We start from the raw sequence: 24,694 nt of genomic DNA, 5'->3' as shown, positions 1-24,694 counted from the left end.
ATATGGGGAAAAATAATGTTCTCCACCACTCAAAAACCCTAATCTTGTTATTCTCTCTGCGCTCCCAACTCTTAAAGTTCATACCTTTTTTGTTGATCAAATTTTCCCGAGAAAAATCCGATATCGAGCGCAATGGGTTCGAAGTCGAATGCCGGCCATCCTCACTCAGGCGATGGCGCCAGCCCTGGGTACGTCTTCCTTCCCTCCCTCTCTCTCTCTCTCTCTCTCTCTCCATGCACCCAATTTAGCTGTTTTCTGTTTGGTATTCGAGAAAATTGGATCTTTCTGAGAAAATAAAATTGAAGATTTTATGCATCTTTGTATTTTCTAGCTGGAGTTTCTGTTGTTTCCTGTATTTTCTCGTTATTCAAACATTGGGGCATCGTTTGGGCGTTTCCTCACGTTTGCTAATTGTTTTTAATATTTTATCGGTAATTCGCAGAAAGATCTTCATCGGTGGATTGGCAAAAGACACTACAAATGGTGAGTTCTCTTTTCTAACGTAAAGATTTATAATTTATTTTATTTTATTTTTACCTTTTTGTTGTGTTCGCAAAGTTAATTAGCAAAGGTTATTCTTTTTCTTCCCTGTAAGAAGTAAATTTAAATTCAAGTTGTGGCATTGTGCGGCGAAATTATGTGGCATGAAATTAGTGAAGTTTATAGAATCCTTATGGTTAATTTTTGGGTTTATAATTGACTTTGGATGATTTTAGATTATTTTTCAGCTTGCTTGGTTAGTTGGCTTTGTATGGTTTTAGATTAAATGCAATTTATCGTTTTGTTTTGTTACTAATGTGTTGCGCTTTCTTTTATTTTATTTGCTTGGGATCAATAGCAACATTTACCAAGCACTTTGGGAAATATGGAGAGATAGTGGACTCAGTGATAATGAAAGATCGCTTCACCGGTACCCCACGGGGATTTGGGTTTATTACCTATGCCGATCCATCAGTTGTTGACGCAGTTATTGAGGAAACTCATGTTATTAATGGAAAGCAGGTAAAGTAGATGTTTAGGACTGCATCTTTGTATGGTTTACTGTAAATTATGGTGCTCAGGAATTGATGCTATTACTTATTTATACTCTTTATTTTATATATGACATTAATTCTATGGATAATGCAGGTTGAGATCAAGCGAACCATTCCGAAAGGTCAAGGGCAATCAAAGGATTTTAAGACAAAGAAGATATTTGTTGGTGGCATTCCATCATCAGTCTCCGAGGGTATGCTTTTATGTTTTTATTCTGCTTTAGTGTGTTTACAACACGGAAGGTTGCCACTTTCCTATTAGTTTCACACTGAACTTTTGCTCGACATTTACTTAAGCTTGTTTGCATTACCATCTTCATTCCTTTTACTTGGTTGCTAAATTTGTGCAGATGAGTTGAAAAGTTTCTTCTCTGAGTATGGGAAAGTGGTTGAACACCAGATCATACGAGACCATGAGACCAATCGTTCTAGAGGCTTTGGGTTTGTTATTTTTGACAGTGAGGAAGTTGTAGATGAATTGTTATCTAAAGGAAACATGATTGATATGGAGGGTACCCAGGTGAGCTTGTTTAGAAGGTCTCTGTGTAAACAGCATGTATACAAAATCCTTTTTGACATGGAGCATCAATTTTTGCATTCTGCTGTTTTGTTAAATCTATGCATTAAAGGGTTGTTATCTTTCGTTTCCGTTAGTTATTATAATAATTCAAGTTAGTTATTTGGAACTAATTTTAGGTGGAGTTTGTTACAGGTATAGATCTTCTCAGGAAGGGTGATCACTGTAGCTCCATTTCTAAATAATCTAGGTTAACTAAGTTGCTTTGTTGTAGGTGGAGATCAAGAAAGCTGAACCAAAGAAAGCCTCAAATCCACCATCTGCTCCTGCATATGGTAGCAATTCTAGGGCTCGTTCTTTCAATGATGGCTTTGGTGGATATGGCAGTTCTTATGGTAGTTTTGATGGAGGGTTTGGCCCTGGACCCTATAGGACACCAGGTGGTCTTGGTGGTAGATATGGTGGTGGTTATGGCTATGGTTATGGTAGCGATAGTGGCGAATTTGGCAGTGGTTATGGGAATTTTGGCAGCAGTAGCTTAGGTGGCTATCGAGGTGAGACTTCCCTTGGTTATTCTAGCCGCTTTGGACCATATGGTGGTGGTTATGGTGGGGGCTATAATGCGAGTGGTTTAGGTGGTTATGGCCGAGGCAGTGAAGGCTATGGAAGTTATGGAGGTTCAAACTATGGTGGTGGCTATGACTCTGGTCCTGGTGCTACTTATGGTGGAGGAGCAGGTGGGCCATATGGAAGGGGGGGATATAGTAACAGTAGTCGGTACCACCCCTACGGAAGGTAGAAATAGAAGGTGCTAGTGAGTACCATCCCTATGCAAGATAGTAATGAAGGATTTTCGATGCAGTTGCTTAAGCTTTGCCATAGAAGTTTCACACAGGTTGCTTAGATTCGTCTGGCACTCGGTTAGGCACTTTCTTGGAACTGTTAGAGACCCCCTATGGTTGCAGTTTGAGAAACTTTTTATGGCGAGAAGAGTTTATTAGTCTATTTCTATATTGTATGGTTTAGAAAAACTATGTAGATTGAAACACCTGGTGTCTGCTGCAGACGTCGTGTAGTTTCATTATGATTTAGTATGTTGTAGACTATAGTATCGGATGATGGAGTTTATTACAATCTAATTAGTGATCTAGATAGATGCTCTAATGGTTTAATTTATCTGCTTAGCCTAGCCTGTGATGTTTACATTAGCATTCGGTCACTTATAGTTATATTTTGATGCGTTAGTACTATTATTCGTGTTTCCTGTCCAGGGCTGTAGTTTTGTATGTGCTCCTTCGTTAGGGTTCTTCATTAGGGTTCTCTTCGTGTCCATTCGCATACAGCCTTGTGTTGAGATTCAGGTGAATATTTTTTAACTTGCTTTTGTAAGATGGTACTCTTTCATCTGTGATTCTAGTTTCCAAATCATTAAGAAATTATACGAGATGCAAGTTTCAAGTGTGATTTTCCAGTTTGGCAAATGCCGTTGATTGCTTTCGGTAGAGGGAAAATTTGACCTTATCAGTTTGCCCTAGTTCTGTTTTCAAATATCTTTCTTTGTATTTAAGATTGCTGTGTAGTTTTGGTTGAACAATGTGATGCATTTAACTTACTAATTGCTTATACAATTATATTTACCCCCCATTTCTTCCAAGTTTTTCGAACTTTGGGAGCAAAACTTCCTTCTTCCAAATGGTCGGGCACTCCTTTTTTCCTTTTTATCTGTTGATGCAACTGCCCTTGTTATCGTTCTCTTCGCCAGCCGAAACCCGCCATCGTCCAAATTTCATGCCCAAGTTTTGAGTCAGGCACCTGCTGCGCTAGCATGGTTATTTAAACATTGATGCTAATTACCACCAAATAAATCGGAAGACAATGATCGAACTGTGGGCAGTGAGCAAGGATGGAACTAGCCACATGGATATGGTTAGGTTCGGCCTCCCACTGTTTACGAATGATTCTGGAAGTGATTTTTGGACCTTTTTAAAAAAAAAAAAAAACGATTTTCACACTTTTATTTGACCTTTTGTGCTTCCCTTTTAAACAAGGTAGTCATTAAACAAAAAATTAGATAAATTCAAAATTATTGAGACTAGTAAAGAAAATTGACGAATACAATTCAACAAAGAATTCAAAACTAACGATTGTATGATTTTAGATTTGATGATTGTTGGCAAACATGATCATTAAGAGAATATTTAAACTTTACAAAAACGTGTGTAAAAATTATGTAAAAAAATAATGTCTCGGATCCATTCATTGATTTATGTGGGGAAACAAAAAATTGAGGAAAAAAAAAGAACCAAGTTTGGTTAAAAAATAAAATAAAAGAAAAAGGATTCGGCGCGAATCATTATTTTGGAAATTCTAGATATCTCGTAATCGTAATTGTTCATTGTACATCGTGTGGTCAGAAATCATTTCAAAATTTAAAATTTAAAATTTAAAATAAATAATATCTAACAAAAATTATTCACATAATGTATAATCAACAATCGCGATCATTGATTCCTAGGATCTCCGGAAAAAGACTAGAAATATTCGCATAATAACGTTCAGATCCCCAAACTTACAAAAACACTGAAATTTTGGACTCTCTCTCTACTTTGCCTTCTCAGTCTCTCTCTCTCTCTCTCTCTCTCTCTCCTCTGTTGCCGGCGATTCAGCAAGTGAAGTCCAACTCAGTGAGTGATGGGTGGCGAGTTACGTTACGAGATCGCACAAAATGCCTACCTAAAGCTAGTGCTACACGCTCTCAAGCACAAGACCTCCGCCGTCAACGGCATCCTCCTCGGTCGCGTCTCCCCCCACAACGACGTCGTGGAGATCACCGATTCCGTCCCTCTCTTCCACTCCCACATCGGCCTCCTCCCCCAGCTCGAGATCTCCCTCATCCTGGTGGGTCCTAAAATCCTCTCTTTTTCTCACACCACTTTGTTCCTCTAGGGTTTCAGACACTCGAATTGGGATTTTCCCGGGAAACAAACGGTGCCCTAACTCTGTAATTTGATTAATTTTTGGTTGTTGTGATTGAATTGGGACAGATAGAGGAGCACTTTGCTGCTAAAGGAGTGAGCATAGTGGGGTATTTCCATGCTAACGAGAGGTTTGACGATCACGAGCTCGGCGGCATTGCCAAGAATGTCGGCGATCACATTTATCGCTACCTTCCTCAAGCCGCAATTCTTTTGGTATGCAATTTTCAGTCCATGAAGTTCTGTTTGTGCTGTATGTTTGCTTTTTTGGTATTGGGTTATAACATTCATGTCTTTTCATCCATTTCTAGCTTGATAACAGGAAGCTTGAAGCTTTGTCGAAGACTAAGGACCGGAGCCCCGTAGTGCAGGTGTGTATCTTTAACTTTATCTGTTTGGGGGCGATGCATATTTATTTATGAAAAGCACTGATCTTTTTCTTTGTCCATTTATATGATATGATGGGTGTATGAGTGTATGAGTGTATTTGATTGTATGAACCGCTTGTCGGTCTTAGCTAAAAAAATGTGAGAAATGAGAAATTTGTGTGAGGTATGCGTTTTTGTTTTCCTAGAACTAAATAATTTGGTATATATGTACACGAAGTTTTTGAGATGTCTTTTGTAACATTTAGAAGACTATATTTTGATGCCAATCTGTGCATCTCACAGTTTTTTTTTTACCCATTTTACTGAAATAGAAATGAACTAGATAAAGGCATACTCCATGAGCTAAAGTTTCTTGAGAAGCGGAACATCCACAATGGGATTGCAGGTCAGCCTAATTCCTAACCCAAATGTAAGGTGAATGAGATTACCTTTTGGACCTTCCTTTCAAACCAACTCTAAGCTACAAAAGCTTGGAGTGCAATGTGCTTTAGGTTAAGTTAATAAAGTTTTTATTTTTGGGGCTACCGGAGTTGTTTACTTCTTTTGGCGGCCCAGACAGAAGCTAACATATTTTTAATAGTCTCATACACTGTCATATTTTTCATCCTCGCCCGCCCTCCATAAGATTTAGTTTTCTTGTATTATTTTAGGATTATCATTTAGTGAACCTGCATTTTTCTAAATTATAAGCTCTTTCTGAATTTGGGGATACTAGATTTCACCTGCTTCCTGCAGATAACCACAGACACCTTCTTTTCCCATTCCTAGTCTATGTTCTAGATTATCTGTGTGACCCTCACATTTTCCATCGTTTTCTTCATTAGATCAATTTTTAATCAAATTGGTGTTTGCTACATCTTGAAGAGCTCCTTCAGAGCATTTCTTAGAACTCTTTACCTTATCACTATAGCAGAGCTCCACACTGTTTGAACTATGCCCTGACATGGCTTCCCTTTAGTATCTTTTGGCTTTGATATATTCAATTGTTTGGAAAGCTAGCAAGGTAAGGATTGCAATAGAGTTTTGAAGGAATTGGCAATAGTCCTTATTCGGGAAACAAAAAAAATGAAGTTTGATATTATTATCTTTTTGGAAATTCCAAGGACTTCGATGGACAGTCTTTGTTAAATCTTCCGGAAGTTATTTGTCTTGAATTGATTCTATGTTGAAACCATCTTTGATTCTTTAATGACCTCATCTTCTTTGATATTAACTTCGTTTTATGTTAATCCAGTTTTGTATTACCTGATTGTTAGTTGGATCTGATTCTAAGTGATTTCATCTTCGTCGACACTAACTTCGTCTTCCTCCTATTTAATCTTTGTTTTTCTACCTTTCGAAAAATCAGCTCTACACGAAGGATGCATCCAGGACTTGGAAGTTAGTTGGATCGGATGGAAACCAGTTGACCATCAAGGAGCCATCAGCAAATGTTGTTCTATTGGATTACATCTCTACCGAAAAATGGCAGGATGTTGTAGATTTCGATGATCACCTCAATGACATTAGCAAGTGAGTGCAATACACCTTAATTTTTGTTATCTTATTTTCAACTAATATTCGTATTGATAGGGTAAACTGATGTTGATTCAAAATGTAAATGACAGGGACTGGCTGAACCCAGAACTATTCAAGTAAATCGGCCATCCCTGTCGGTATTGCAAATGGCTCCATGCTTAACTCAGTTTCTCGTGCTGGGTTTAGAGGACAAGGGGGCATACATTGACATCAAGCTCATCACTTTCTTTTTTGTAAGGAATTTTCAGAGATGTGAAAAACTGGATATCAATTATCTTCTCATACTTTTACATTCGACGCCATAGGGTTTCAGCATCTTCTTTTGTGGACCACTTCAAATGAGGTTTATGGTTTGGTTGTAGAATTGGAACAAAAATGTCAATTCAGTTTTGCACCTCAAGTTATCTTTCCTTTGCATCAAATTTTCTTGTTGACTGGGTTTACAATGTTATGTTGTTAGACATTGGGTTAACGTTGTCGACGCAATCATATTTACGTGGAGATTGTAGCTCAAGTGGTTAAAAACATTTACCGGAAGTCTTTGGTTCGCACCGTTGGTATAAAACAGGTGTATATGATTTCGTCCTACTTCCTTCATTCCCTGTATCCATTCTTTATTAAAAGATGAAATGTCGATATAGAGTAGTTGACTTGTTTATAACACTAGTAGATAATATGTGGACGGGAATCTGCTCTTTGTTAAAGTACAAGCTACTGATATTACGCAGACGAACTGTTGGTAACATTGGTAAATAAGTGTTGATAGCAAACGGATGGATGAAACGTTTTATCAAATGCATTATTTTACTTGAAATGCTTTAAAAGTTTTAAAATAACTAAAAACGTTTTCGGTAAAAGTGTTTATTTTCAGCGAAAGTGTTTATAGCCGAAGCTCTAGAAACTCCACACTTATCTAAGTGCACCCAAAAATATATTTTGCACCTTAAGTTCCCATTTTACCCTCACTCGTGTATAAAACCCAAAGGCCGACGCTTCAGAAGAGAAGAAAAAACCGAAACTCAACGACCTTTTGAAAAGTCTCGATGCTTTCAACGGTCACTTGCCTCCATCTTCATCCTCTGAACCACATCACAGACTCTCACACTCCCCAAAAGCTTACAGCAACCCACCTCCTCCACAGCTTCGCCTCCCCATCCGAGCTCAAGCAACTCCACGCCCACTTCATCATAACGAACTCTTCCCTCACCTCCCTCCCTCCCTCTCGAATCGCCTTGGTCTGCTCACTCAACCCCAGCTTCGCCTACGCCCGGAAACTCTTCCACCACCTTGATACCTCCGAGACCGAAGCCTGGAACTCGTGCCTGAAAGCCTTTGCCGAAGGCAACGACTCCATTGAGGCAGTTCTGCTTTTTAACCAGCTGCAGAGCTTTCGTGTTTCACCGGATAGTTTTACGCTGTCTTTCGTTCTGGAGGCATGCACACGTTTGTCGGATGTTTCCATTGGAAGGGTGGTTCATGGGTATGTGGAGAAACTTGGGTTTCAGTCGAAATTATTTTTGATGAATATGATTCTGAATTTGTATACATTGTGTGGTGGAGAGATGTATCCAGGAATATATTGATGTCACAGTTGGTAAAGAGGGATGATATTAAGGGAGCGTATGACGTCTTTTTGCGGATGCCTGGTAGAAGTGTGAGGTCATGGACGTTGATGATTTCAGGGTCTGTTCAATGCGGGAAGCCTAAGGAGACCATTGGTTTGTTTTCGGAGATGGAAGAGGTTGGCGTGAGGCCAAATGAGGTGATGGTAGTGGCTGTTCTTGTGGCGTGTGCTGACTGGGGGGACTTGGGTTTGGGTAGGAGAATTCATGAGTTCTCGAACCAAAGTGGGTTTAGCAAAAATGTTCGGGTTTCCAACACTTCGATTGAAATGTATGTCAAATGTGGATGCTTGGAGGATGCCTGCAAAGTTTTCGATGGGATGAAAGAGCGAACGGTTGTGTCATGATCAGCTATGATCGCAGGGTTTGCCATGCATGGGCAAGCTGAGGAAGCTCTTAAGACTTTTCTCTAAAATGATTCAGAAAGGCATGGATCTGAATGATGTATCCTTTGTCGGAGTGTTGCATGCTTCTAGTCACATTGGGTTTGTGGATCAGGTCGTGATGTCTTCACCAGCATGACTAACGATTATGGTATAGTTCCTAGAATTGAGCATTACGGTTGCATGGTTGATCTTTTAAGTAGGGCAGGGCTCCTTCAAGAGGCTCGCGATCGAGTTTATCACAAACATGCCTATCAAGCCCAATAGTGTCGTATGGGGAGCTCTCCTTGGCGGATGCTAAGTTCACAAAAACATTGAACTGGCTGAAGAAGCAACAAAGCACCTTTCGGAATTGGATTCACTTAATGATGGCTACTATGTGGTTCTGTCAAACATTTATGCAGAAGCACAACGGTGGGAAGACACAGCGACGGTGAGAAAGATAATGAGGGATCGAGGGGTGAGAGGACGCCCTGGTGGAGTTCAATTACAGTGGATGGAGTGGTTCACGAGTTTGTAGCCGGGGATGAAACCCGTCCTCAAGCTCAAGAGATCGTCCAAATGTGGGAGAGACTACTTGAGAAAATGAAGCTATGTGCCTAACACCTCAGTTGTTCTGCTAGACATGGAAGAGGATCAGAAGGAAAAATTTCTCTATCGTCATAGAGGGAAATTAGTGCTGGTTTTCGGGTTCATCAACACGTAACATGGAACACCAATTCGAATTATGAAGAATCTTCGTGTTTGTGAGGACTGTCATGCTGCTTTCAAACTTATATCAGCAATTGTTAGTACAGAGAGCGTTGTGTGTGACCGTAACCGGTTCCATTGTTTCAAAGATGGCTTTTGTTCCTGCCGGGATTACTAGTAAGACGATCTACACTCCTAATTAAGAACATTAGACAGTTCAACTAACATCATTTTCAGTGACAATACATTTTTCAGTTTTAAAGATTACTTTGAATCTCTGGCTCCAAATTATGAAAAATAAACAAACTATTTAATTGCACAAGAATAAAACTTGTCTGCAAAGTAATTCAAACTAATTCACTAAGCCGCTACATCTTTCTGAACTGCCATGATGGTAATAACATCATCATCATTATCATAAAAAACTAGAAGACTGGGCTATGATTTGTAAACATTCTAGGATGATTTTGAAGCATATCTTAGAGAACTGGACATCCCTTAGTCTTTATCCCTGGTGCAGTAGGACACTTGGCCAACGGACAATGGTCGTCTTGGTCCAGACCCCACCACTTTGGACCCATAATTTCCTTGGATTGGAGGGTGACATATAGGGTAACTGCTGTAAAGGCCACACCGGCATCCAAAGCAGCAGATAGGATATAGTTATGCCTAGCCCACCACCCCTTGTGCTTTCTGTAAACATACAAGTTGAAGACGAGTGCAACTGAAAACCATGACAAATAGTTTATGGCTTTCGCTGGTGGCATGACACCCGTTGATCCAAGGATTATAGGCATGTTTATGTGCCGAATCCACTTCTTATTGGGGAATTTTTTGTGGAGTAGCCAACCGGGAATAGGTGACAGAAAGCCGAGGAGGAAGAACCAGTTCAACTCTGGGTAGTTTCCTTTCTTAGTGAACATTCTGAGTGGGCCTATGACTCCCCATATGATTGAAGCATTGTAGAACACATCATCACCCGGGCATGTCCACGGACTTCCCGCTGGCAAGTTTGCTGGATCACAGATGTTCTTCACAGTAGTGAGAAGCCACCATGATGTACCAAAGAAGGCACTTGTAGCCGTCACTGTTCCGGCTAACTGAACATACAAAATTGGACAATTGCATGTAACTATGTGTTTCTGTTTCATTATATCATATGAAAAACGAAACAAACATTACTAATACTATTATTACTACTAGGAGCATCGCACTCATTCTGTCGATGGTTACCTGCACTATAAACATGGACTTGGGGGGGATCTTCATATAGTGGCCTAATTTGAAGTCACCAAGAAACATGAGTGCCTGTGACATGCTGATATATCCATAGGTCTTGAAAGCCACATTAGCCAAAGGCCTCCCGGGATAAATGTACCCGATAATTAACTCTGTAATTATGTTGAGCCCTGGTTGCTGCACAGTAAATATTGAAATGAGCATAAAAGGTATTAGTAGTCCTTGGAACACGCTTCGACTTTATTAAACCCGGGTATAGGTAAGATATTTGTAGGCATGTTCATGTATCTACGTATTCAATGTAATACACAAATGCTGTATCTAGGGTTGGCCGTACCATGTTTGTTGTAGCGGCAATAACTCCGATGGGTAGGGTGAAAGCTAGTGCAATGGTACAGGCGAGTAAAACTCCCCACCATGGAAGTTGGAGCTGTTTGCCGAAACCTTCACAGGTAAAGATGGCAAGACCAACCATGAAAACAAGGATTATCTGGAACCACCATTCTGGGACTGGTTCATAGTTCCTCTTCATAAGTCTTGTGTGGACGTCGCCGAGCTGATTTTTCACTGCACCGGTCGTCTTTCTCCACAGATGCCAGATTTCTCTGTTTTTCATGATCCATGTCCCATAAAAGAAGATAACAAGGAAAATGTTATTAGTTCTTAAGAAATATTGCAGAGTTCGTGTATAGGAGATTACGAGCGATGGGTTAGGTTTCAATTTCTTCTTCTGAGTTAAGGTAATGTTAGGGAGATCACATTTCTTTACCGCATCATATCATGCGAGTTATGCTAGTAACTATCCCAACTTTTAACATCGAAAAAGAGAAAAACTTACTTTCCATGATAGAGTCCAACATGTGAAATAGTCGATGTAAGAGTGGCAAAGCCCCAGCCATAGGTGAGGGCAAAGAAGGTACTGAGGTGGAGTTTACTGTAACTGTTATACCGGGGCAAATCGATATCGAAAGTTTTCTTATTGAGAATTCTCGAAACGTTGTACTTTTGGCCATCAACATCAAATGTGTGGGAGGAAAAGATTGGGAATTTCTTTGCATCATAGGTATTGGTCCAATACGTAATAGGCAAAATGATGTAAAAAATCAGAACAAAGCCAATTAGCATGTTGATCACAGCAACATCTGGGTAGGCTAGAGGGCTGCCCAGGAAGGCGGCGATGGTGGACCAGTCGAGGGCAAACGAACCAATTCCGAGGCCCTTGAGGCCGGAACCAATCTGTTGCGCAGTGATGGAGTCCTTCCAAATCCAACAGACGAAGGAGAGAGCTGTTAGGGAAGGGAAGAATAAGCTTGGGACAATGTAGTACGCAAAGCTGCATACGAAAACAATGATGAAGAATTGCATCCTGGTTCTGCCTCCTTTGGGTCTCTTTTCCCTTTCATGCAATGCCCTGCCATTTATTCACATTTTATGATTTAGTTAATTCAAGGGGCGGGAATCGAACACAGAACTTTGAAAACAGGTCTGGATACTCTTAACTGCTTGAGCTACGAGTGTTTCTTTTGCTAAAATTGATCATATATGTACCTGAATAGAGAGACTTGAACAAGATTTGAAGGCCACCACATGTAAGGTGAGTCAACAAGAAATTTTCTGAATAATCCAGCCCATCCATATCCAAGCATCTGAAAAAAAAATTCATAAAAGTAATGCTTGATGTGGTTTAAACTGGCATATTTGACCATTGAATTTGACCCAACGGTTTAAACAGAGTGTTTGAGCCCGTTAGATCAAACCCAATAGTCAAATATGCGTTGGCGCTAAGTGCCTATGGGTATTTAAGAAAAATTGTGATGCGATGCCCATTTTGTGGAAAACCCTAAGCAAGGATCTTACTTCCCCTACCACCTGTCAGTTTGAATGATGTATGTGTTTTCCGATCAAAACATAGCTTGTGTTATAGGTTTTTCTCAATGATTCAGATTCTATAACACATATTATGTTTTAACTAGGGTATACGGGCCGCTCCACGTACCAAAAGTCTAGTCTCAAGTTTTTCTTCGAGCAGGTCCCGCATATACTAACTTTTATTCAAAATGTGGTACAAAAACTTGCCTGAGTGGTTTGAGATAACAAGAAGGCTGCCATGATGTGAATATCTCGGTGGTAGTAAGCCTTGACAATTGTGATAATGTTAACTGCATAAACACTGTTTGATCCAGAGTTTGCAAATATAGTGATCAAAACATGTTCTTTCATACTGAAAGGCCCCGGATTCAAAGAAAACGACCATTTTGTAAATGGGACTTGGAACTCCGTCGCAGGAAGGACCGCCGCCATCAGCTTTCCTAGGGGGAGGACTACGATTTGGGCCGAGACCGAAGAAACGTATAGATGGTTTTGACGGTAGCCGAAAAATTGGTTCACGAAAGCAAGAATAACGCATGATAGTAGGCCGAGAACCCACGTCCGGAACGTCATGGTCGGCTCCGATGGGTCGTCTGTGGTTGGAACCGTTAGCCTAACTTGCTCAATTGGGCAGTCATTCACTTCTTCATCTGTTTTCATGTGCGATATGTATACAAAAATGACTCATTAAACGCAACAAAAACATAAAAGAAAAAAAAAGGAATGTGTGCATGCATCAAAGTGTGGTATGACTGTAAGAAAAAGAAATGGATCGATTTTTTCTTTTTTTGGGGGGTGGTGGTGGGGTCTTACCGACGGTGACGTCGATGTTGAAGTGAGACTTCCCACCAGGGATGTCATCGTCGTACTTCACCGTCATCGGTCCTTCTTTGCCTCCTTCACTGTCTTTGTTTCTCCTTCAAGCAAATAACAAAGCCTCTCACACCTGTTTTATGTATGCTAGTTTCTCCGGTGCACACACTTGGGTTGAATTCATGGTCCTTTCATTTTCCAAGAATCAAATTATTTGAAGTACATTTACTGATCATCTTGTTGATGAGCTTTTATAGAGTTAGAGAATCACTTAGTGCAATTGGTGTCACTTCTTCTATTCGAGATCTGACCAGCGGAGATAGTGGTGAGAAAAAATTGTGGTCCAAATAGCAACGCTCTTTAAAAAACAAACCGTTTTTTAGGCCTAAAATCTGGTTCAGCCTAAACTCTCAATTTGTAATGAAGGTATTGGTCAAAGACACAAAAATCTAAATTTGGAAAACAAATGTAACGTTGAAAAATTCTTATATGCATCTGACCGGAAAAGTCTTGACATAATGTAAACTTGGCATTAATAACATCATCATGTATATTTCTTAAGTACTATGCATAATAAAATGTCCCATGTATTGATCTGGAGAGAGGGAAACCAAACACTAGACCTTGAGTTTGGTTGTGAATACTACTGACCATTTGAGTTGCTAGCTCATTATTTGGTTGGTTCGTATTTAATAATGTTATGTTGTCACACTATCCAGTACTTGTTACATGCTGCTTATTCAGAATTAAATATACATTCACTAGTTTCAAATTATGAAAACTAAAACCAAATTTGTTCAATTAACTATACAGATTCATATCTTTCTTTGCCAATCTGCCAGAACTGGCCTATATATGGTTTTGCAATATTACATTGTCACACATTTAGGGTTTAGGGTTTTGATTTCCGAATCATATCTTAGCGAACCGGACAGTCTTTGGCAACTACACTTGACGCCGTGGGGCACGTTGCCAGCGGACAATGGTCATCCGCTTTGAGACCCCACCAACTGGGCCCCGTTATATCCTTGGATTGAAGGGTGAAATACAGAAGAACAGCTGTGAATGCCACACCAGCATCCAAAGCAGCAGATAGAATGTAGTTATGTCTAGCCCACCACCCCTTGTACTTTCGGTACACGTAGAAGTTGAAGAAAATCCCAACTGAAATCCATGTCAAATAGTTCACAGCCCTAGCAGGCGGCATGTTTCCCGTTGCCCCCAGAATGATCGGCATGTTTATGAGCTTAATCCACTTCTGGTTGGGGAACTTTTTGGAGAGGAACCAAATCGGAACGGGTGCAAGCAAGCCAATGAGGAAGAACCAGTTCATTTCCGGGTAGACACCTTTGCTGCCGAACATCCTGAGTGGGCCTATGACCCCCCATATGATCGAAGCATTGTAGAACACATCGTCACCAGGGCATGTCCACGGACTTCCCTCTGGCAGCTTCGATGGATCGCAGATGTACTCGATGCTTGTGAGAAGCCACCACGATGTGCCAAAGTAGACACTTGAAGCTACTAGCGTTCCAACTAACTGAAGAAGCAGATAAGGGGGAAAATAGGTACAAGTAATTATGTCACAAATATGAACAATTAGAGCCCGTTTGAGAGCTGAAAACTGAAATGGTTATCAAACCAACTGTTAGTTAATGCGATAAACGTAATTAAATTACCTGCACAACAAACATGGACTTAGGAGGGATCTTCATATAGTGGCCTAATTTGAAGTCACTAAGAAACATGAGTGCCTGTGACATGCTGATATATCCATAGGTCTTGAAAGCCACATTAGCAAGAGGCCTCCCGGGATAAATGTACCCGATAATTAGCTCTGTGATCACATTAAGCCCCGGTTGCTGCAGAACAAACATAATCAAATGATAAATCAGAACTTAATATGACACGCTTCGAAGAAAATGTGCAACAAAGGTATGTGGTGCACTCTGATTATATCGTTCATAATTAACATTTTCTTCTTCTGTTTGATGCATACAAATGATTTGTCCGTGTGTTATGGACGTACCTGGTTTGTTGTGGCTTGAATAATGCCGATAGGTAAGGTGAAAAATAGGGCAATGCCGCAAGCCATTAAAACTCCCCACCATGGAAGTTGGAGCTGTTTTCCGAAACCTTCACAACTAAAGACAGCAAGAGCAACCATAGAAACAAGGATGATTTGAAACCACCATTGAGGCACTGAATCATAGTTCTTCTTCATCAGTCGGGTATGGATGTCACCGATTTGATCTTTCACTGCACTAGTTGTCTTTTTCCACATCTTCCAAATCGTTCTGTTCATGTATACATGTCACATGAAAAAAAAAAATGTTCAAGTTTAGATGCAAAGAAATATTTGTTCAGTTGAGTTTAAAACTAGTGTCGAAATCTACTTAATTACCTTCCGTGGAAGAGAGCAACGTGCGAAATAGTAGCCGTCAGAGTGGCAAAGCTCAGCCCATAAGTGAAGGCAAAGAAGGTGCTGAGATAGAGTTTACTGTAACCGTTATACCCTACCATGTTAATATCGAAATTTTTCTGATCTAGAACTCTGGAAATGTTATAGATCTGGCCACTGGAATCGTAAGTGTGTGACGTAAAGATTGGAAATTTTTGAGCTTCGTATGCGTTGTTCCAGTAGGCAATGGGGGTGACAACATAAACAATCAATACAAAACCAATTAAGATGTTAATGATCGCAAATCCAGGAGTGGCTAAAGGGCTGCCTAAGAAACCGGCAACAGTAGACCAATCAAAGCCGAATGAGCCAATGCCAAGCCCATGCATGCCGGAACCAATCTGTTGAGCGGTGATGGAGTCCTTCCATATCCAGCAAACAAAGGAGAAAGCGGAAATGGAGGGGAAAAGAAAACTCGGAACAATGTAGTAAGCAAAGCTGCAGATGAAAACCATGAAGAAGAACTGCAGCCTAGTCCGGCCTCCCTTCGGCCTCTTCTCCTTTTCGTGCAATGCCCTGCCATTCAAATCATTAAATTCTTCCATTATTTACAGAAAATTGAAGAAATGCTATTCGTTTTCAAGTGAAAAAAAAAAAAAATCAATAAAAATACCTGAAAAGAGAGACTTGAACAAGATTTGAAGGCCACCACATGTAAGGAGAGTCAACAAGGTATTTTCTGAAAATGCCAGCCCATCCATACCCAAGCATCTGAAGGTTTTCACATTCTGAACACATGAATTTCACAACACGAAAACTTGCACATTTATCAAACAACAGTAGTCACAACCTAGGTTCAAAAAGAAGTTAGTCACCAGTCGGGCGTTGGACTAGGGACTAAGCGCTTATAGACGGAATTAAGTAAACTTATTATGGGAATTTTTATTTGAACTCATCTAACATCTTTTTACACTCAACTTACTCTATTCACCCATATTGTTTTTTTATGGGGCTTTTAGATCTAGGTCCAAAAACATAGATGGTTTTTAGGAGAGAGTTCAATTATCTAATTACATGTTTTTATTTCTTTTATACTCATTTTATATTTTTTTAAATATTAAAAATCAATTAAAAATCTTCTAATATTATGCATTTTTCAACTCCAAAAAAATCTAATTAATATCTTACAACAACAAAAAATAATATACTAACATAAATTACCTACAAAACATTCTACCTTAACTCAAGTAACAAATATATGAATATATATTATACCTGTAAGCGAGATATGAAACCTAACTAAAAGGTAGGAAAAAACATAATATACCTACAAGCAAGACACATTAATTTGTGACATGTTGATTATAAAAAAGAATCTGTCATATAGATACATAAAAATAATTAACATGTGATATAGGTTGATTATAAAAATTAAAAATAAAATCTATAAATGGGGTTTAAAGCAGGAGGAAGAACAAGAAATAATAAAAAAATAAAAATAAAAGGAAATAATCAAAGAGATAATTAGGAAGAAATTTGATTTTTATAATAAATCTTATCATTGAATAGATAATTATTGATAATTAAATAATTAAATTTAAGGAATTGGACTTATTTTAAAAAATTAGACTATTCCTACTATTGACTAAAAAAATTGGACTTATAGCAAGTTTCCCCTTTTTTTTATTAAAGAATTAATATCTCTTTAAACCCAAATTTATTACCTAAACTACTCTCTCAAACCCAATTCAAAATGTAAAAGTATCTTTACACCCATTCCCTTTATAAAATAACATCTCTAATTAAATGTTTTTCTTTTTAAAAGAGGCGTCATTTGCCCCTCTATAATTGCATATGCCGTATAGGATTAGCATTTCCATGGCTGCTTTTTTTCTTTTTGCTACCACAACCCATCCATGGACTTGGGATCCAAGAGATCATTCCATAGACTTGAATTTGCCAAGAGAATGTTATGCAAGCTCCTGTTCAGTCATTTTTAAATAGAGCCTTTTTATGTTCTTTTTAAGAAACTTTGAAGTGACATAGGGTTGGGTGTTTTGCTGCTATGTTAATAAACAAATAAACAAATAAACAAATTGGAGCTATCTCGAATAAAAAGGGTGCAAGACATGCCACCCACTAGTTCGTGGTTAAGGTTGAGCAATCTTTATTTGCACCAAGAATCAAGTTTTATGTCTTTGCAGTACTAATCAAAAGTCCTTGCACTGGTGTTTTGGGGCGCATACAGACGGCAGAGAAAAACAAATACAATATAATATAAAAAGTATGAAAATTTTAATCCAAAGAAGAAGCAAACAAACAAAATATCCATAAATTGAGTCATAACTTAGTTGGAGAATTAAAAACTTCAAAATCACCATCCATCAATAGAAAAACTTGTTTTTCTCTATCAGATTTGTTAGGGTTTTAGTCTATTTAAACGTAGGATAAACAAAAGGTGATGATAGGGTTTAATTATAGTATGTGGGTCTATTGATAAATTTGATTTTTATTATTAATTTCATTTTGTACTGAATAGTAATTATGCAATAGGGTAAAATAAACAATTAACATTTAAAATTTAAGTTGGGCGTAGAAAAATGTTAGATGAGGTTAAATAAAATTTCTCATTTATTAGATATCATATAAATATGTGGCAGCTTATACTTAAAAAATACATAATTACATTGAGATACATAAATTGCATGATAGAATAACATATAGATTATAAAGTATTATAACATAATGCAAAATAGAAGTTATCCATATTCTGTCTAAGTGAGAGTCACGACCTAAGAGGGTCTAGGCGAGCTAGGCGGGAGCCTAAGTAGGCCTAAGCGCCATTTCTTAATTTTCAAACGCTTAGGGATTAATCATATGATGGTCAGCCGCCAACCGCCTAGTGCCTAAACGGGATCTAGGCGAGATTTTTAGAACAATGGTCACAACTCACAAATTAGCAATTGGTGTCTAAATTTACCTGAGTGGTTTGTGCTAACAAGAAGGCAGCTGCAGGATGCAATTTTCTGTTGTAGAAAGCCATGACAATCGTGATGATGCTAACAGCGTAAACGCTGTTCGATCCAGAGTTGGCGAAGATGGTGATCAGCACATGTTCTTTCAAGTTGAAAGGCCCCGGATTTAGCGAAAAAGACCAATTTGTAAACGGGAACCGGATTGGTTTCTGCGGAAGGGTAGCAGCCATCAGCTTCCCCACAGGTAGTACAAGAATTTGCGCAGAGACTGAAGAAACGTAGAGTTGATTCTGGCGGTACCCAAAAAACTGGTTGACAAAAGCAAGAACAGAGCATGAAATGATCCCAAGAACCCATGTTCGAAACGTCAAGGTCGGCTGTGAAGGGTCATCGGTTATTGGAACTGTTAGCCTCACTTGCTCTATTGGGTTGTCATTCACTTCATCATCTGATGCATCAACAAAAAATTGGCCACATTGCAAATTAAAATTTGCAAGAACCTCTTGTTCTTAGAAGATTTGCTAAAAATAAATAAATCCTATTTCTTTAAACTTAAGAAACATTTCAAAAAAGTGAAGAATACATCAAAACTTGGAAAGTTCATAATTCTATCAAATCTTGATCCAGCTTTGACATTACCAGTTCTGCATAAACATGTTGAGATTAATAAAACAGAGAGATTCGAAAGGTAGAATCTTTTGTTTTAGACTGATTAAAATTTCATGGCTCTCAATCCTCTCTCTTTGACATCTGTTCAAGAACACATCTTTGGCAATTGTATATAGATTTTTTACATATAAAATGCATATTTATACATCAAAACATGAAAAAAATACACTACTCCATGAAATCTTTTTTAATCTTTGCCATTTTCCAGTTTTGCATAAACATATTGAGATTAATAAAACAGAGAGAGATTAATTACTACTGGCTTAGACTAGAGGGACTTACCAATTACATCAACATTTGATTGCTGCCTTGCTTCACGAGGAACTCCATCCTCTACATAACTACCCATCTCTCTCTGTCTCCTATCCCTCCCTCTCTCTCTCTCTCTCTCTCTCTCTCTCCTTGCAAACCCCTCAATGGCTGCAAACCCACATAACCAATTTTATAGAGATGCAAACCTTCTTCTTTGTTTAGTCAAATTTTGCGGTTCACAAGCTTGAAATGGGGTGCCTAGAAATAAAGCAATGCCGGTAGTTTCTTTTTCAAGAAACCAGTTTTTTACTTTTCTTTTGCCCTCAGCTCCCTGGTGTGTGATGCGGTAGTACTACTAGTAGCTTAGCTAAGGGACAAATACACAACCTCCCCTTCTTTTTGGATTTATGTAATTTGATGATGGTTATTGTGTGCTTATACCATGAGTAATTTGACTTGTAAAATGGAGTTGCATACTGTGGATTTTTTTAAGGATTCTAAAATATGTTCGTGGGTAAGCAGGAATCTTGGACAAATCTTCATGTGCACTGTGCAGGAGATGAGGGGACGAGAAAATGAAGAAAAGGACAACTTGTCTTTACCCCCAAAGATTAATACAAACTACTTATAACCCAAAAGAGAAGAAATTTTCAGTGTAAGTGATATTAGCTCAGTTATAATAAATTATTTATTTATTAATGTTATATATATATATATATATATATATATTTATCTTATACTTTTGTGAAGTATTAAAGTTATTGTCCACTTATTTTATGTTACGTAAATTGGTAATACAATGTTAGAAGAAATCTCGATGTCAATCCTCCTTTTGCTCTCAAGAAAAACTTTCAATACAAACATTTGAACCATGCCTCACCCGACTGCCTGCACAAACAAAAAATACGTCACACCCCTGTATCAGGTCTCACCACCCAGTGACTTATGGTCTCGAACCTTTGTTTCGTAATGCGACAATCTTACTGAATACTAGTCTCATGTTATAGTGTAACTGTCACGCTAAAAAATTTGTTCTTCATAAAGAGTTGAAAATAAATGAATTTTAGGATGTTGGATCTGTCTACAATGAAAACTACTGATTTCGTCAAAAAATAATTCATGTGGAAGATAAGATAGTATGTGGACAGCGGAGGAGGCTTGTGTGCTGACAGTGAGTGGTAGATATGGACTCCAATCTTGGGGGATGACAGCTAAGTGTAATAAAAAAGGAAAAATTAAAATCAGAGGTGGTTGGAAAATTGAAATTATTATGGGACTAATTGAGAGCTGCTATAACTTCCAACTCAAGTGATGTAAGTCAATAGTTTGGAAGATGGCAAATAATAATGTTTTAAAAGGTTAGCCCGTGATTTAGTCGTAACAGTTTACTTTTTTTAGGGTAATGAAGACTCACAAAGTCATTTGAACCTTCTCTGATCACTGCCATATAATTCATTAGTGCTAAAAATCGAATGTATAACATGTTGTGTAAAATACATGTCTGAAATTTGTTTCCAATTATTAAATCATCCCGTGGTGTTAAACAAATAATAATTAGGGTTACTATAGTTGGAGAATTGAAATGTGAGGTGTGAATATTAAAACGTGGAAGCTTTCTTGCCCATGATTCCATCACACATGGGAAGGGAAGGGGCATTGTGATACTTTATCTAGAAAGACATTAAATATAATACCACTTTAACTTGGTTTTATAGTATTAATTAGAGTAAAGAACTATTTAGTATATTGACTTCCAAATTTCAGGATCTGGAGTGTAAATTTTATGAATGATGCGTATTCACCAAGGACATGTTTAAAAGTAGACGGATTAAAACTGTTGTCTGACAACTTAATGAGTGGTTAATTGCGTTTTACAAAAATACTTAAAAGGTCTTATGAGTCATATAAACGGTTTCTAATGAAGCACCTAAAACTTTCTTTCGAAAGCACTTCGAAGTGTGTTTTACATACAGAACTTAATTTTTTTACATGCAATCGGCATTCTTCCAACAAAACACTTCTAACCAAAGCATTTCCTATAAAAATAATTTCAAACAAGCCTAACTCAGTGTTAAGGTTGGTCATTAGATTATTATTATTATTATTATTATTATTAAACTCGTCATTTACGAGATTTGAATATAAAACTTTTCATTTATTAATGAAGAATAATATCATTATACCGTAGTATTAAGTAACAACTATTCAAATTTATATTTACCAATCTGCCATGATGGTCACCATCAACAAGATAAATTAAAAGGAAAACTAATGAAAAATGCTTGAAAACTTTGAGTTTTAACGATAAGGACAAAATAAAGGATAAAGTGAATAGTACCAGAATTGACTTTTTAGTGTAAAATTGTGGTTTTTCATTAAAGTGAACAGTACCGTGGGCTTTTCGTTAAAACTCCCTAAATTAAAAGGACTATAATTTGAAAAATAACATGCCCATCGTATATCGTGCAGCCAGTTTTCGTCAGGTACTATTTGTGTTTAATTTTAAATATAAAAAAGGTCAAATAATTTCTGACCATACGACACATGATGAATGATTGATATGTGAAGATCTTTAGAATCCCCACAATTTGAATCCGGATGGAATCTTTACCATACCCCTTGGTGCCATTTGGACTTTCAAGGTTTGGATTGAAAGAAACATTCCCTCGTCGCAACTTGGCTAGAGCCCGTCCTTCACATACCACGCCAATTTTCTATCTTCGTAAATCAGATAAGAATATATTTCTGCATTATTTATTGGGACGGATCCATGATATGTTTTTTACACAACTTTTAACAAAGAGTTTTTATAAGACTTATTCTCTAATGTATTTTAACAGTTCAAACTGTCTATCTTTCATAACATTATTTATAGATCATCCTTATAAAAAATTAGATAAATCTAAAACCATTAAGACATTCATTTGTAATGAAGAAAATAAACGAATACGGTTATATAAAAAAACCTAAACTCTTAGAAACCCTAAACCCTTATCTAACAGTCATATGATTTTAGATTTTGGTGATTTTTGGTAGATATGACCTTTGAGGAAAAATCTTAAAGATTAACGGGTTAGATCATTAAAATACATTTCGCAGTGAGACTCACAAACACTTGTGTCAAAAGTTGTGTAAAAAAATAATGTCACAGATCCGCTTCTTATTTATGTATACATCCTATTTCTTTCTTTCTTTTTATCTTTTATTGTTAATTTCTTTAGTTTATGTGTAACATCCCACATCGCCTAAGGGAGTGGATCATATAAGCTTTATATGTATATTCCCATATTTACCTAGCACGAGGCCTTTTGGGAACTCATTGGCTTTGGGTTCCATAAGAACTCCGAAATTGAGCGAGTTCGGGGCGAGAGCATTCCCAGGATGGGTGACCCATTGGGAAGTTCTCGCATGAGTTCCCAGAAACAAAACCGTGAGGGCGTGGTCGGGGTCCAAAGCGGACAATATCGTGCTACAGTGGAGTCGAGCCCTAGATGTGATGGGGGCCCGGGCCGGGGTGACATTATGCCTTATAAAAGGGTTTGGTCTAAGTTTTGAACGTAGTTTTTGCGGTACACAACCATCTAAATTTGGTTGTAAGCAAAAGAAAAAACAAATACATACCATCCAAATTTGACTAAACAACGTGATTCCTCACTTGTAGAAGTACATAATTTGTTTGACCATCTCATGGAAGTGGGTGGGAGCTTAATGCCCTCAAGCAAGCCCTTGACTTCAGGCATGCTCGAACCAAAACTAGATAATTCACATTCGCCGAGAAGGGCTAAGAGCGAGAAGTGGTCCACTTGAAGCAAGCTTCTTACCTATTCACGCTAAACCAATTCATAGAAGAAAGCTTCACTAATGCCCAGTTGGGCGCCATAGACTTTAATAAGATGTCCCAATCCCCATAGGCAGCGGTGGCATCACGACTTCAAGCCAAATTTACTAGAGGTCGATCTCTTAGAAGGTCGAGCGGCGAAGTTCGGTTTTTGAATAAAAGATATTACTACACTAACGAGAATCAAACCTAAGAACTCTCACTTACAAGTGAAGAGGAATACAACTAAACTGTAATAACAAGTAGTGTAGAAGTACATAATACTAGATACAAACAAACGAATTAAGCATCTTCAAGTGTATGAGTGTACGTAAGCGTGAAACTGTGACTATTTTTAGCGCTCTTTTGTTATTGTCATGCAACAATGGGTGGGGAAGGACTAGGATTTTCTCCTCTCCTCTTTCAATTCCCTTCTATCCACTCCTCTCACATTCTCTTATTTTATCTTTCTCTTGCTATAAAAAATTAATACAAGATGTTCACGTGGCTTAACCATGACCGTTCAATTAGGAGGGAAGGGAATGGGAGGGAAAAAAAGATGGGAGATAATCCTACTCCAGAAAAAAAAAAAAAATGACATCTGGCCGGACTATACTCGCAACTTCCCTTAACCTATAACTTCTGCTGTGCCAAAATGGAAACTTCTAATAAACTCTAATTTCCTATTTTTGCTTTGGACCATTGAAGATGCTCTAATAAGAGACAAAAATGTCAACTCCATCCCTCATTGTCTAGACTAATCTGCACGACAGGAAAATAAATAACGGAAAGGGATTTGAAAATAAACGTTTTCAACCCTTTAAAAACCTTTATATTATATTCACGACACAATTGAAGAAAAGAGAGGAGGAAATTTAATAACGGAAGGGGATTTGAAAATAATCGTTTTCGATTGAGGATCCTCTTTGGATTCTCTTTGTGAGGATTTCGGAAATCCTCTTGTGAAGATTCTCAAATCGTGTTCATTTATAGTACATCGTGCGGTTAATTTTCGTCAAGTACTGTTCATGTTTAATTTTAAATAAAAGTATTTAAAATAATTTATGATCGCATAATGCACAATAAACATACACAATTTAAGAATTTCTAGAATCTTCACAAAAAGGATAGGATCCTCATTCATCGTTTTCAACCCATTGAAAACCTCTATATTATTTTTTATTCTTAGATCCTAAAGAACAAGATTAAAACTTGGGGATTTGAGCCCTACAGAGGAGGGTTGGTATTTTATAAGGTATAAACAAAAAAGTCAAAAGTAACATGTGAATCAACAATAAAGATGGCTTATTAATTAGGAACGAATTTTAACTTTTTACTTCACACAATATATTTTGGATTAGATTTATAACGTTAGTGAATCACATAATGATAGTTAAAAGAATGTTGAAATGCCTATAAACTTTTCTAACTCTTAAAAAGATGGTTCTGGTCCCTTTTGAATCCTTTTTTAAAGAAAAAATTGTGGACCAAAGAAAAAAAAAAACAAAGCATCCAAGTTATTTAATATTTA

The 24,694-nt window shown here is 37.9% G+C and overlaps 4 protein-coding genes and 1 pseudogene across 4 annotated transcripts; 3 read left to right on the top strand and 2 right to left on the bottom strand.

The window, feature by feature from the left end:
- The first annotated feature begins 36 nt into the window (after positions 1–36).
- LOC137715474 (heterogeneous nuclear ribonucleoprotein 1-like) lies at positions 37–2,740 on the top strand. The gene is made up of 6 exons (XM_068454816.1): positions 37–188; positions 443–483; positions 839–1,002; positions 1,129–1,228; positions 1,385–1,554; positions 1,826–2,740. Exons 1-6 carry the CDS (start codon positions 133–135, stop codon positions 2,348–2,350), a joined length of 1,056 nt encoding a protein of 351 aa, XP_068310917.1. The 5' UTR covers positions 37–132; the 3' UTR covers positions 2,351–2,740.
- A 1,391-nt stretch (positions 2,741–4,131) lies between these two features.
- Positions 4,132–6,855, top strand: LOC137715803 (ER membrane protein complex subunit 8/9 homolog). The gene is made up of 5 exons (XM_068455150.1): positions 4,132–4,449; positions 4,596–4,742; positions 4,838–4,897; positions 6,264–6,427; positions 6,523–6,855. Exons 1-5 carry the CDS (start codon positions 4,243–4,245, stop codon positions 6,551–6,553), a joined length of 609 nt encoding a protein of 202 aa, XP_068311251.1. The 5' UTR covers positions 4,132–4,242; the 3' UTR covers positions 6,554–6,855.
- A 621-nt stretch (positions 6,856–7,476) lies between these two features.
- LOC137715164 (pentatricopeptide repeat-containing protein At5g48910-like) lies at positions 7,477–9,306 on the top strand (annotated as a pseudogene).
- Positions 9,307–9,607: 301 nt separating this feature from the next.
- On the bottom strand, positions 9,608–13,116 carry LOC137714154 (oligopeptide transporter 1-like). The gene is made up of 7 exons (XM_068453434.1): positions 13,050–13,116; positions 12,444–12,886; positions 11,916–12,013; positions 11,206–11,778; positions 10,705–10,972; positions 10,362–10,544; positions 9,608–10,228 (listed from the first exon to the last, which is right to left on the bottom strand). The coding sequence occupies exons 1-7, from the start codon at positions 13,114–13,116 to the stop codon at positions 9,608–9,610; spliced, it is 2,253 nt and encodes a 750-aa protein (XP_068309535.1).
- Positions 13,117–13,711: 595 nt separating this feature from the next.
- LOC137715042 (oligopeptide transporter 1-like) lies at positions 13,712–19,807 on the bottom strand. Its single transcript, XM_068454257.1, has 7 exons — positions 19,377–19,807; positions 18,431–18,873; positions 16,124–16,221; positions 15,454–16,026; positions 15,079–15,346; positions 14,729–14,911; positions 13,712–14,589 (listed from the first exon to the last, which is right to left on the bottom strand). Exons 1-7 carry the CDS (start codon positions 19,441–19,443, stop codon positions 13,969–13,971), a joined length of 2,253 nt encoding a protein of 750 aa, XP_068310358.1. The 5' UTR covers positions 19,444–19,807; the 3' UTR covers positions 13,712–13,968.
- Positions 19,808–24,694: the final 4,887 nt, after the last annotated feature.

The sequence above is a fragment of the Pyrus communis genome, chromosome 14 (genome assembly GCF_963583255.1).
Source record: "Pyrus communis chromosome 14, drPyrComm1.1, whole genome shotgun sequence".
NCBI lineage: Eukaryota > Viridiplantae > Streptophyta > Magnoliopsida > Rosales > Rosaceae > Pyrus > Pyrus communis.
The sequence above is the reverse complement of the archived record's forward strand: the minus strand, read 5'-3'. Positions and strand labels throughout refer to the sequence as shown.

Coding starts and splice junctions, on each gene's coding strand:
- LOC137715474 (XM_068454816.1), top strand. CDS start 133: ATGGGTTCGAAGTCGAATGCCGGCCATCCTCACTCAGGCGATGGCGCC. Junction 484..838: donor GGCAAAAGACACTACAAATG/GTGAGTTCTCTT, acceptor TGGGATCAATAG/CAACATTTACCAAGCACTTT. Junction 1,003..1,128: donor ATGTTATTAATGGAAAGCAG/GTAAAGTAGATG, acceptor TGGATAATGCAG/GTTGAGATCAAGCGAACCAT.
- LOC137715803 (XM_068455150.1), top strand. CDS start 4,243: ATGGGTGGCGAGTTACGTTACGAGATCGCACAAAATGCCTACCTAAAG. Junction 4,450..4,595: donor TCGAGATCTCCCTCATCCTG/GTGGGTCCTAAA, acceptor GAATTGGGACAG/ATAGAGGAGCACTTTGCTGC. Junction 6,428..6,522: donor CACCTCAATGACATTAGCAA/GTGAGTGCAATA, acceptor TGTAAATGACAG/GGACTGGCTGAACCCAGAAC.
- LOC137714154 (XM_068453434.1), bottom strand. CDS start 13,116: ATGACGGTGAAGTACGACGATGACATCCCTGGTGGGAAGTCTCACTTC. Junction 12,014..12,443: donor TGTTATCTCAAACCACTCAG/GCAAGTTTTTGT, acceptor TTTTTTTTTCAG/ATGCTTGGATATGGATGGGC. Junction 10,545..10,704: donor TTGCCGCTACAACAAACATG/GTACGGCCAACC, acceptor TTTACTGTGCAG/CAACCAGGGCTCAACATAAT.
- LOC137715042 (XM_068454257.1), bottom strand. CDS start 19,443: ATGGGTAGTTATGTAGAGGATGGAGTTCCTCGTGAAGCAAGGCAGCAA. Junction 16,027..16,123: donor GTTCAAGTCTCTCTTTTCAG/GTATTTTTATTG, acceptor TTTGAATGGCAG/GGCATTGCACGAAAAGGAGA. Junction 15,347..15,453: donor GTTGCTCTCTTCCACGGAAG/GTAATTAAGTAG, acceptor ATACATGAACAG/AACGATTTGGAAGATGTGGA.